Genomic DNA, 13,083 nt, shown 5'->3' with positions numbered 1-13,083 from the left:
ATCTAACATCGGTTGCAATATTAATCTGGACCAAAGTCAGTGGAAAGACAAACCGACTGAATGATATTGCTGTCTCTAGAGCCATTTTCTTAAGGCTGACGGTACCTTTAAAGGAATCTTTTTTTTTTTTTATGCCAAAAAGGAATAGAAAGCCATTATCTTTTTTAAAATCGTTTTAGACAGTAAGAGCTAGATTTGAAAATAGACTTTGTTTTGAATAAATGTCAGCCATAGTTGTAGTCCTGGCTGGAGTAGTTCTTGTTCTCTGGAAGCCTAAGCCTATTAAGCCCTCCAGGAAATAGCACGGTGAACCATCGAGGCTGATTTCAATAGTCTAAATCATTCTGGATAGATACGGTGCTCAGGTGCAGGGTAGTCATTTTCAGCACACAACTTTAAGACGTATGATTGTTCTTGCGCTAACTTCCCTCCTCCACCGCCTTATCCTTTTATGATAATGATCAATTATCCACTTGTAATTAGAGCCTGGCAGTATCTCAGCTTATGGGCTCTGACACTCCATGTAATAGCCTATAATAATGTTGTCAGTCACATTTCATATAGTCCACACGCAAAGGCAAGCTTTGTTTGGAAATCTCTTTTCATGCTTTAGGGGTTTTGTGATGGAAATTTAGATATTGATTCTATTTTTATACATTAAAATGGGTTATTTTGGTCAACAAAGCTGTTATAATTAAAGCTTTATTGAGCTGGAAAATAATTAAGATGTGATTAATCTTTAATCTGAACATTGCAATGTACAATATTTGCAGCACAATACAACTAAATGTACAAATGAATGTGTGAGTTTCAGGTTTCAAAACAACCTGTTAGCACAGGTTTTCCATCCACTCAGAATGATGCATGTGGCAAGAAATTAGTCAACACGGTTGAAGCGCATGTGTTTCTTTTTATCTTGATCTCGCTTTCGCTTTATGTTTTACTCGCTCCTTGACCCCATTCAACATTCAACATTCGAGTTTGAGAAATGGAGCAAAGCAAACTGTCTGAAGAGCCACTTCCTGTTGTGTACTTAAGATCCCTGTCATGTGATAGTGTCAGTTAGGGCGGGTGTGTGAGGCCTCTATGGGGAGGGAATATGGTGGCACTGCTGATCTTGCTGATGTGAACACGACTACCCCCTCATCTACCACCCTGATTGTGTAAAGTGTCGACTCAGCCGCTGTGGCATCACAGCCCCCTGGCCCTGCACTGCTCAGGCACAATCGAACACACACACGTACACACATGCGTGAACACGAATAGTAGTGGAACTCAGTGCCAAGTAGAGACATGCTATGTAGCCTCCGCACATGGTTATAACCCACCTACACTCGGTTTTCCTGACACATGCCATGGTGCAGCGTTTTAGCTGTTAATCGAGCAGCGTATAAATAAGTTGACATACTTGGTTTTGAATATGTAGCTCACTAATTTTAACCACAGACTATAAAGTACATAAAAATAAGATATTAGCCTTAGCTATAAAACTGCTTTCTAAAAATGCCATCCTAAATGCTCTTTACCAAACAATGATCACCGAGCTTATTTTCTTGTTCACATACATTGGTAGATAAGCTTTCAGATCTACCTTATGACCCCGTGTAGTCAAACTGTGTTGGATTGAATGTTTCTGAGACAAGGGAAGTATTTTTTTATGAAAATAATGCATTAACCAACATGTTCCCTGTGTGCTTTCACTCTTTAGGTCCAGTCATGGAGAACTCACTGTGATGTGACCTGGAAGCTTGTGAGATACTTCGAAACCGAGCGTGAGGAAGCCAGTAAAATGAGGACCAGAAGTGAGGTGGATTAACTGCTCTGATGCAAAGACCTCTTAAAAATCCACTCTACCCTCATGACGATGACTCAAAGCTGATTGTTCCCCCTATTCTTGCAAAGAGATTAAATCTCAGTTATTTAAGCTAAGTGGATTTTAGCCTGAAAAAGCAGATGATACATTGCTTTTTATGGTTTGAGTTGCTGAGGAGTGTGAGTGCTCCTGTAAGTGGACTTTGCTGAAATCAGCTGCTCTAGCAGCAGGTTGATCACTGAATGATTGAAGGTAGGAAAAGGATTTAGTGACCAGTCGAGGCACAGAAGACATCCCTAGATGTTCAGCTGCAGATAGCAGAAGTTTTAAATGTTTTTAAGCTTGTGAACGGTCAGGTACACGGTGTGGCTTCATTTATACCATGAATCCCAGAGACAGTGTTGACGTAATGGAGACCCAGGCAGGAGGCCAGAAGGAAAAGCTGATTGGAGAGAAGGCCAATTCTGATAATGGAAATGATATTGAGGGTGAGGATGACAAAATCCCCGGGGCTTTCAACTGTAACATCTGTGGACGCAGCTTTCCTTTCCTTAGTTCTTTGTCGCAGCACATGAGACGTCACACGGGTGCACGTCCTTACAAATGTCCCTACTGTGACCACAGGGCCTCTCAGAAGGGCAACCTCAAAGTCCACATTCGCAGCCACAAACTGGATACGCTGTCTACCCACCATTCCAATGACGACGAAGACGGTGGAGCGGAGGAAGAAGAGATGAGGGTTTCAGAAGGTCTCGATGGAGGTACCAGTCCTACTAAGAGCAGCTCTGCCTGTAACAAGATGATCAACGGGGATTCTGCCGAGGACAGTCGGAGGAAAGTGCCTGCACGGAGTATGAAAAGGGAAAAGTCTGTCACTAACCAGAGGCCTTACTGTTGCCGTCTTTGTGGCTACGAGGCCCAGCGGGAAGACCAACTCCTTAGCCACATCGAAAAGGTTCACATAACGGCAGACGCTGAAGAGGAAGCCGTCACTGTGAAGGAAGAGGTTGTGACTGAACCCGATGTCATTCAGCCCCAGAGCGATGGGAGCTTCCCCTGTGAGACCTGTGGCCAGGTTTTCACCCAAGCCTGGTTTTTGAAGTCACACATGAAAAAGCATGCAGGAATACTGGACCACTGTTGTCGAATTTGCGGGAGAAGGTTTCGTGAAGCATGGTTTCTCAAATCTCATATGAAAACGCACAACACCAAATCCAGGTCTCGGTCAAAAGCAGATTCAGCTGAGCATCCGGCCACCATCAATGATGTAGCCCAGGATCCTGATGTTGTTACTTGCTCTGTTACATCTGTCTATCAGATGTGTTCCAAATGTGGGAACCTTTTTCACAATAGAGAGAGCCTGAGAGCCCATGATAAAGTTCACAGTCCCGGCAGGAAGTCCCCAATCCAGTGCAGGCCAAGTGATGACGAGGACTCACCAGCTGCTAAGAGACGTTTCCTTGACTACTTTAACCTCCACTCTGTTGAGGGAAAGACCCTGGATGAGGAGGAGGACAGTGAGAAAGAGATTCTAGGTCAAAGAATTCCAGAGTTAGATCCAGTTTGCAGCTACCAGGCCTGGCAGTTAGCCACTAAAGGAAGGGTTGTGGAGCCAGTGGAGCAGAGTTACAAGGCCTCCTATGGGGGTGGAAGTATAGGGGAGGAGGGCCTTACTGGAGCTGCTGTTGTTTTTGAGAAGGAGAGCAGCAGTTATGTCCTTCAAGGTCAAGAGAAGCGCAGCTCAGGCAGGCGCAGCAGCTCTGGGTTGGGAAGCCACGCTTCTTCAGGGTACTGGACACCAGAGAGCCTCAGCGACTCTGAGTACCGACCGTCGTGTCGTCAGGACAGACGGCGAGCATCCCAGTCACAAGCCTCCTCCAAGGGCAATGAGTGCTTCGAGTGCGGGAAGGTGTTTCGCAGTCGTCACCAGATGATCGTCCACCAGCGGGTCCACAGGAAGGATGGACGCAGGGCATCTGTTGGAGAAAAGGAAAGAACCCCAAGAGATGATCGATGGGGCTCCACCAGTGATCCAGAGTCTGGCTCACCCAGCCGACCCAGCACCCCGGGGTACGGAGACTCTCCACCTGCCTCCACCCTTGGAGACCAGGCCTCTGAGATGGGTACCTCAAACTCTGGAGAGCTTGCAGGTTAGTCAACAGTTTTCATACTCTAAAGGTCTTATCTTGGTTTTTTTCCCTCATACAGCAGCTAAATCCATCTAACAAGTATTAAAAATGAAGAAATATACGATTGTAAGAGGGTAAGTAGCAGCCAGATGCTGCTAATCAGGTACACTTAAAGAACTGGTCATCATCATTAAGTTGTGCACCTCTATAAAAGCAGAGTTTCTGCAATTTGATGGTCTGGAGCATTCAGGCGTGTGTTAACTCAATGCCCAGAAGGAAAAACTTCAACAATAATCTAAAAGAAGGAAATGTCGCTGCCTATCAATCTGGGAAGGGTTATAAGACCATTTCCAAACAATCTGCTGTCCATTATTCTACGGTTAAAAAAAAAAAAGATTATTCCCTTAAGTGGAAAAAAGTCAGCTGTCAGTCTTCTCAGGAGTGGACGTCCCAGCAAGTTCAACCCAAGGTCAGATGTGCAATGCTCAGAGAAACCGAGGGTTCAAAGGTTCAAGTTTGGCTTGTTTGGAAAGGTTGTAGCAGAGAGCCACTTCTAAAATAAAATAACCACACGGTGTTATATGTCACAGGCTGTTCATCTGAAGTTCATCTGAAGACCTGAACTCTACTAATAGAATATTTTATGCACTCTTGGTTTCCACAATTGACGAGGAGAACGATCATGGTTGTGTGGCAATTTGATTCGCTCGGTATCAGCACCAGTACAGTATATAAGGGTACTGGCTGAACTTTGTAGCATAACGCTGTGGATAAATGTAGTTGCAGAAACCTCTTTGTGGGCATTTTAGTGGCAGAAAGACTGTTGCCCTCTTCGAGCCTCGATGCCGCTGTCACTCAGTAAGCATCTGTTGGTGAAATGTGCTTTTTCCTGGATTCATCATGGAGTGGGAACTGGAGCCACCATGTGGCAAAATATCAAGACAACAAGTGTGGGAGTAACGGTCTAAAAGAATGCTGTTTACAAATTCTATCAAATTAATTATGTAAGCTTACAATATATTATTAAGACATCATTATAAGATATGATCCAGCCGTTAGGTTAACAATTGATTGAAACATTAATCCTTCCGGTGGAATGTCAGCTGTGCAAAGGGGGCATTTTTGGAATGCCTATCATGTTTTTTTTTTCACCTTCACAACCAATAAACACTGAAGAGAGAGAGAAAGAGAGAACCACCCATGCTAAAGCACCCACAGTCATGGCTGTATGTTCAACACTTGAAAACTTTCTCGCTTTTTTTTTTTCCTTATCTAGAAAACTGAGCCGACACAGGTCGAGATTGTAGAAAACAAACAGTTGTAGTGATTGTTCCCATTCTTCCCAGCACAGACACTCAAAAAATAGCAGCAGCATTTCTTCAGGCCCGATCGAGCTGTGTTCTATTTCAGGTCTTCCTGTCTCAGGAAACCCCCCCCCAAATTTCTGTTGTCTGAATATGGTTTTTGCTCTCTTTTTTTAAGCACACAGATATGTTTGTCTGCTTTACTTTAAGCTAGTGTTGTTTATTTTGTGTTAACCAAGTGTCATGATTGAAATAATCAAAGGATAGTGCTGCACTCCGACTGTTACACTGCATGCTTCTTTTCCAGTAAATAAAGTGTAGAAAGTTGACTGTCTCCAAATCAAAGACACTTAGGCTTCTGGTATATTAGAAATACTCAATATTAATAAATGTATTGATTTCAGCGACATCGAGGTCTTTGAATCGCTCTTAGTCTGACTCCTCCCCTGAGACCAATTTGCCATAGCAGACCCTACCAGACAACGCAGCTCAGCATTTACCCAAAGCATGATCTTGTACATTCATCCGTCCATTACCTTTTCTTGTTACCTCTCTTTCTTATATCCCCGCTGACTCTTTAATCTCTGAGGTTACGTACTGTGACACTTCTACTGTCACTCATCCACTCTTCTTACCACTGAGCCACCCAGGCTGCCTGATATCTGAGGGACTAGTTATTTATAGTGTCACCTCCCAATAGAGGATGTGCACCCAGAGGACACTCCCAAATACTCTGATGTAGCTTAGCTACTTTTGAAGGGTGCAGATGATTTTGATCAGTGATAAAAGTGCTCCAAATGACTGTAGAAATGTTTTCAGTTTGAAGCTGTTAACAGAAAGACAATTACAGTGACTGAAGACTAATATAATCGGCCTGGTTAACAGAGCTTATCAGTCTTGCCACTGTGCTTAGAGTTGGTCGGTGTTGCCTACAGGAAGCCAAATGAATAACAGATGGTATGCTACTGGTGTTATTGTGAAAACAAGGCAAGGTTATAGAGAGTTGGGGTGAAGAGAGAAGAGTTGGAGAGTTTTTTACTCTTGTAAAGAAGTATTTCTACCTCTACAGGTAGAATTCCTACTGAAATTTCTACTTTTTACTGATGCTCGTGGTCTCTTAATTCCTGTTGGAAATCGAACACATGGGGAAGTAAGTTTACCAATGATGGTGAAATTCACTTGCAAAGTTAGGTCACCGTCGCCACCTTGTGGAGAACTTAAAAAGCTGCACCTCAAGAGCTAACAATGTTGGTCCAGTACAGATAACATGAGTTCAGACTAATGCAGTTTCTTTGCAACTGTCTTACAGTGACACATTTTTTCTGTGGTTTGGTTTTCTATTTCTTTTATGCTTTCCATATTCGAGTCTGTAAACATTTTTGATATAGTGTTTGATTTTTTTTCACACCTAATGGATCTTAGGACAGCCTTACATTTACCGTAGAGATAACCAAAACCTCTGATTAAAATCTTTAGAATACACCCTTCACAGAAGTACTGGTTATTATGGTTATTCTGTGTCTTTGAACAATCAAAACCTTGAGGCAACACTATGATACGATTCACTTATCTACTGATAGTTGTCATTAACTCAAGTGTTATTAACTCTTTATACCCAGTGGACTCTTATGGTCCAGTTTGTTAAAATGTAAAATGAAAATAGAGGATATAGAAAAACGGACCAATACTGCCACCTGGTGGCAGAATACCAAAGCTACATCCTGATGAAACAACATAAATGTTGTAGACTTGATTGAAGTATCAAGCTCTGGATTAGTTAGCAGATTTTCCCTTTGCAGTCATTGACATTTATGTTGCCATTCCTTTTGTCCCTTCAGATATGAAGCCTTACATCTGCAGCATGTGTGACTTTGCCACCACAGAGTCACAGGCCTATTTAACCCATGTTCGGGTCCAACACCCGGCTGCCTCCAAAGATAGAACCTGCTCTGTTCCTAGCCCTGGCTCTGGCTTGGACAGGGGAACGTCCAGTGGCTTTCCCAAACTCAAGAAGGCTTTTATGCAGGGGCTGAAAACCACCGCATCCCCTCACACTTATCTCTCAGCTCGCTCCTCTTCACGTGATCCAACCGTGATCCCTATGGATCTCTGTGTGAGGGCTGAGGGCATCAGGGGCATAGCCTCCTCAACTCTGGATAAGAAAAGCCTCCCTAGCCACAAGTGCTCCTTCTGCTCCCACTCCACCCGCTACCCCGAGGTGCTCTGGATGCATCAGACTGTGGCTCACCGCATCAACAGCAGTAGCTCCAATCTGGCTCCGAAATGGGCTCTTAAAAACAATTCAAAGGGCTCCAAAAACAGCTTGTTGTCCTCTAAGAGACGCACTGGACCTCCACCAGTCTTGGAAGGGAGGGAGTGCCAACCACTGCCTCCTCTGATTCGCACCCAACGTACACAACCTCCAACCTCCCCCGGTGAAGTCCAAAAGAAGAGCAGGCCAGCCAGTAATGCAGCCAGTCATGCAGCCACTGCATCGTCTTCTTCTGCCCCCTGCACCTCATCTTCGAGGGGTTCCTCGTCCACATCAAGCAACCAAACAGGGAGAGCCCCTGTACGGCCAGCCATCAGCACCAGCAGCAGCATCATCAAACACACAGAGGAGCAGAGTCATCGCTTCAGACCCAAAGTTGATATGTACCCTCGGGGTAGCTCCCTAACATCCTCTAGCTCCTTGGAGAAGAACACTGGGAGCCTCTCACGTTCGTCGGCCCCAAGCCTCAGCTCTGCTTCAGCTTCCAGGATGGCCGACCGCTACCTGATGCCTCAGGAGGGCCTGGGCTTCATGCTGTCCAGCAAACACGGCCTCGCAGAGTACAGCCGAGCCCGGGGCTCCCCTCACCAGCCACTTCCCAACTCCCACAGCCAGGGTCGTGCTAACACTTCAAGGCCCAGCGCCATCACCCACAGTTCAACCGCAACGCGCAACGCCTCCCAGGCACGGGGAGGCATTCTGCAGAATTCCTCTTCCCCCTCCCCTTCCTCCACCTCCTCCTCCTCTTCTTCAATACCTGCAGAAGGTCATGGTCAAGATGTGAAACAGGAGCCAACCACTGAGACACCAGAGATGCCAACTGACATCCTAAGCTTTCTCAAAAACTACAGCCCACACGAACTGGCTGCCCTTTACCACCGCTGGGGCGCAGCCAACGCCATGTTGGATCCCACAGGTAGGAAGCAGTTTTTGTTCTTAACTGATTTACACATGGGATTTTGAAAATGACCTTTAATACAATTCAGAATTGGCGGTTATATTAAGAAAAATAGCTCATCAAGTTACTTGCAAAATGTTCATACCTGTTAAACAGCTTTTCCCCTCCTAATATCCCTTTTCTTCCTAGTTTTTAAGCTGTTTTGAACAACACTGATATCAGTAGTCACTTAGATCAGCACTTAATGTTTGATCTAGTGTGTCTACCCTCTCTCGTGAGCTCCAGGTTAACATCTGGTGATCGACAGTTAGATACAGTTCTCCATAACGATGAGGGTTTAAATAATGAGAGGAGATCCAATGAATGAACACCCGTATGTGCTTTCAAGTGTCCGAGGTTATATCTGGGGCAGTGTCTTTGTCCTTATGTGCTTGAGTTTTCAGATGCAAAAAGAGTTTGTGTTTGTATATTTGTTTATTATTTATTTATTTATTTTTTACCGTGAAAGATGTGAGAGAAACCTTTGCTGCTCTCAGGTCTCTGAGGCATGCCTGGTCTCCAGCTCCACTCTGCCAGAAAGCTGTCACAAACTGTTTCGGTCACGGCTCTGCCTGACGAGAGGCTCGCACAGATGCGAATGGAGTGGTGGTGGTGGGGGGGGGGATCACGGACAGAGAGGGGAAACGGAAGAGGCTAAGAGAGAGATGAGACGGAATAATTACCCCACCAGCTGCTTTGGAAATGGTCATTACCGAACATCCGTATTATTTGCCCATTTTCTGTCGTGTGTCTGAGGTCAAGTGGGGCTGTATGGAGCCAGGGGTCAAAGACAACAGCCCCAGAGCAGACGGATGACATCGCTGTCACCCGTCCAGGCGCATATCGTCACGATCTGCCTTAGCCCTTTGAGTCACATGCTATAAAGTGACCTTTTCTGAGCAACTGAGTATTTCTCCCATTTCTCTCTGTAATATGTGCGCCAGTGTGTGTTGGTGCTGCTTGTGTTTTCCGTCCAGCTCTGTCTTGTCTTTCATTAGTGCATCAGTGAGGAGGGCTGGCGGCCCAGAGTAGAAGTAGAGTATCCAGAGGCCAGCAGCCGGGCTGCCAGAGACACTCTCTGTCACCTCTTCCACCTCCCTGTCCTCCTTGTTCCTGCTGCCCCCCCCCCCCCCCCCTCCTCCACCCTCCCTGTCCATGCTCATACACAAACATACACATACAACCAGTAGGCACTGCCCAGGTGTATGCCAGCCCTTATGCATGGGGTGTTCATGTGTCTGCTGGGGTTTTGGGCTGACAACTCCCCCTCCTACACCCCTTGCCGAAAGCACCCCCAAACCCCCAGGCCTGTTTTCTGTCAGCAAGAGAGGTCAGAGGAGTATATTTGTGTGTATGTGTGTGTATGTGCTTGTGTGCATGATTGTGTGTGGCTGTAATGGTCAGAATGTCATTAAATGGATCCAGCCAGCTTTAAATGCCTTGTCCTCATTCTGCCTCTGCCAAAAACATTAACATGTGGAAAAGAAAGATTAGAGCACGAGTGACGTGTGGTTTAGTTATCGAAGTTATGATCATTGAAAGTCTGACATAAAGCATCGGAGTGCTCTCACCAAACACAGCGGTGCTGCTTGTCCCTTAGTTCATTTCCTGGTGTCTTTCTCGGCGTCGTTTCAGAGCTCACAGTAGACGCTGAGGTAAAACCGGTTTGATTTTGCCAGGGCTTGTCTTTGGTTTCAAATCGAAGTAAAATCCAGCATCTCTAGGATTTCTGTAGAAAATGGCTTTACCTGCCGGTTTTGACAGGTTGTGTGCAAGAAGCACTGGAACAAGAAGCAGGATTGTAAATTCAAAGGAGTTTCAAATTAATCTGCGCGAAGACTTTGATGAAAAATTCGATCCGTTCTCCTCAAGATGAAAAGCTTCAGTTGATTGTCAATACTTTTGGCTTGTCCCGTTGGCCTAAATTCACTTGTCAGGAGAGACAGATGTCTCTTGTAAATGTTGCACTCCTGCAGTTGCGTGTAACCTATATAAAGAGAATTATATGGAAATAGCTGGCCTCATGTTTCTTCTTTCCTGCCATTTAAAGCCATTAACATGCAAAAGTGATGGATGCATGCAGTGTCAGTCAGTGTTTTGGCTTTCTGTGAATGTGTGTGTGTGTGTGTGTGTGTGTGTAAAATGCAGCAAGCCCTGTTGTGTGCCTTGCTTCCCTCCCTTGGATCCAGCACACATATACTCAGCTCTGAAAACGCATACGCATGCTGACGCACACACCTGACATGTGACACACGGGCAGCAGAGCGGGCACATCACAGCCGGGGCGTTTTAATTGCCTGTAATTTATGCAGTGTGTGTGTGCTGAGTGTGTGTCTTGCTGTCAGCCTATGAGATGATGCTGTGTGACAGCTGCAGTCCAGCCCCCGGAGCGAGCCGCTCATAATGACACATTAGACATACTAATGATGCCTGCGCGAGTCCACTGCTCATGCTACCTAGCTCCACCACTCCAGCCAAGCTCTGTGCCTGCGTACACACACACACACACCCTCACACACTTCCTGCCCATTACTGACCTTTATGTCTTTATTCCATCTCTGCTAACGCTGCCGTGTGAAAATCCTACTCATTTCAAATAACATGACGCCGACGTCCATCTCTTGGATCAGTCGTCAAAGAAAGAAATTTGCATGCAAAAACTCCCACAGGAAATCAGATCACGTCCCATTTCAGTCCGGATTTATGTGGAAGAGTATCGTTTTAAGGAGATTTCATATCTGAAAACTTTTCAGAAAGAAGGACGATTTGTTCTAAGATCTGTCAACAGCACTGGGCGCCTGATTGAGACCGCAGTTTGGCAACACGTTTTTTCTTACGGTGAATCTAGGTGAAGCAGGAAAGTAAACACAGTTGTTTATGAGTTAGTGTTAAAGATGTGGTTTAAACTGTTCTCCAGGAATCAGGGGAACTTCAATCCCATGTTGGGCCTCCTTTAGGTAAAGAAAGGTCTATTCGAACTGAACAAGTCCGATGTTTTGAGTAATGGTATAAAAAAACAACATTTCTTTTGTTTCCTTTTGCACTTTGTTTAATTGTGTGTTCGTCCTTCCCTCCTGTGTGTGTGTGTGTGTGTGTGTGTGTGTGTGTGATCAGGGATGCTGAGATCTCTCATGCGGCAGGGGCAGTATTTCTGCCACGAGTGTGGGAAGAGTTTCAGTCAGCCCAGCCACCTGCGAACTCACATGAGATCCCACACAGGTAAATACCACATGCAGACACACTGACACACAAAGAAAACTCAGAGGATATTCTGTGATATTCTTCCACTGGGCCTGACGAAAAGAAAAAAAAAACAAAACAGGAAATTCACTAAATGATGACTAACAATGATGATTATAATAATTATGAACATTTATTTTAGAAAAACTGTAAAATTGAACAGAAAAACGAGACAAATAAGAACGTGACTTGTTTTTTTTTTCCTTATGCGTGCTACGTCTGATTAAATCCTGTTATGTTCCCAGGAAGTCCCTTGCAGTCAAACAGTTTCGCTGTTTCTTATCCTCCCTCAGTGACAATGTTTGTCACACTAAAATATAAGTAATATGCACACACAGTCTCTGTGTAGGGGATCTATGACGCCTGTTCATTCAATTCATTTTGTAGTATTCATGAGGAATTTTCTTCAAATTTAGAACAAGTTCCCAGATAACGGCATTCTTGAAATAACGTTTTTTCCCCCTGAAAGTTAGTTTCGGCTGTCGTTTGGTTTAGCCGGAAGGATTTTCTGACATATCGATGTTCTCTGAATGCTTTTCTAATGTCTGTGATATGGAAGCCTTTAGGCAGCCTTTGCAAAACATTTCTTTTTAGACTTGATATCAGTGTCCCCAGAAACTTTACATTCCAGAACCTTTGGCAAAGCTGGTGAAGGCGTTGCGTTTAGCTTCACTAAATGCTTAGTTTTATTCATGTAAGAGCATTTGACCTCTGGGAGTCCAAACTGAACAATGGAATTAAAAAAGGTCTGCTATCAAGTTCTGGAATATGAGTTTTTGAAGTCGTACACAGCGGCTAAATGAGGCTTTGGAGGATAAATCGTTGGCACACTTCAGAAACGGTAAAGATGATCAAAAATGAATATTTATGAGTCGACAGAAAGCGCATACAGTCTGTGGTATGTGTGAGAAGTCCAAAATGTTGCTTTAGAATGATTAGCTGCTTATTATTCACGTACTCTTAGAAGTTTTGACCGCTCGTTTATACCAGTCACTCATATCTGTGCACACACATCACCACCCTCACAGCTCTGTGCACCCAACACTGACATGAGATATAGAGGATATATGCACAGCGTTTCACATTCGCAACAATTCGTCATCGTCTGACTTCCCCGTATGACTGCCGCTACGTCCCTGCGTCCTGCAAAATAAATCAGAACACATCTTTTTGTTCAGTTGAGTGTGACAGCCGATCTGTGAGTCCCACCCTGCCCTGGGCTGGGCAGCTGTCTCTATTTTTTAAACTGAGACATGATTTGCTGCAGATACTGACCTGTGACAAATTGTATACATTATTAATCGCATGTCAATTAGAGAGATGGAATTGTGCATTCTAATGAAGCAGAACAGCATTTGTCCATGCCAACCTTGCGAATCCATTTGCAT

General features: G+C 44.7%; 1 protein-coding gene across 3 annotated transcripts in view; it reads left to right on the top strand.

Moving 5' to 3' along the window:
- Positions 1-13,083, top strand: part of LOC140316792 (zinc finger protein 516-like) — a 48,895-nt gene that overhangs the window by 26,601 nt on the left and 9,211 nt on the right. For all 3 annotated transcript variants that reach the window (XM_072394762.1, XM_072394763.1, XM_072394764.1), the window contains exons 2-4: positions 1,709-3,963; positions 7,085-8,434; positions 11,570-11,674. In XM_072394762.1, coding sequence (XP_072250863.1) covers positions 2,196-3,963; positions 7,085-8,434; positions 11,570-11,674 — 3,223 coding nt within the window. In that variant the 5' untranslated portion in view covers positions 1,709-2,195. The remainder of the gene's footprint in view (positions 1-1,708; positions 3,964-7,084; positions 8,435-11,569; positions 11,675-13,083) is intronic.

This window comes from Leuresthes tenuis, unplaced genomic scaffold (genome assembly GCF_036924035.1).
Source record: "Leuresthes tenuis unplaced genomic scaffold, fLeuTen1.0.hap1 SCAF_10, whole genome shotgun sequence".
NCBI classification, from domain to species: domain Eukaryota; kingdom Metazoa; phylum Chordata; class Actinopteri; order Atheriniformes; family Atherinopsidae; genus Leuresthes; species Leuresthes tenuis.
This window is presented reverse-complemented; position numbering and strand designations above follow the sequence as displayed.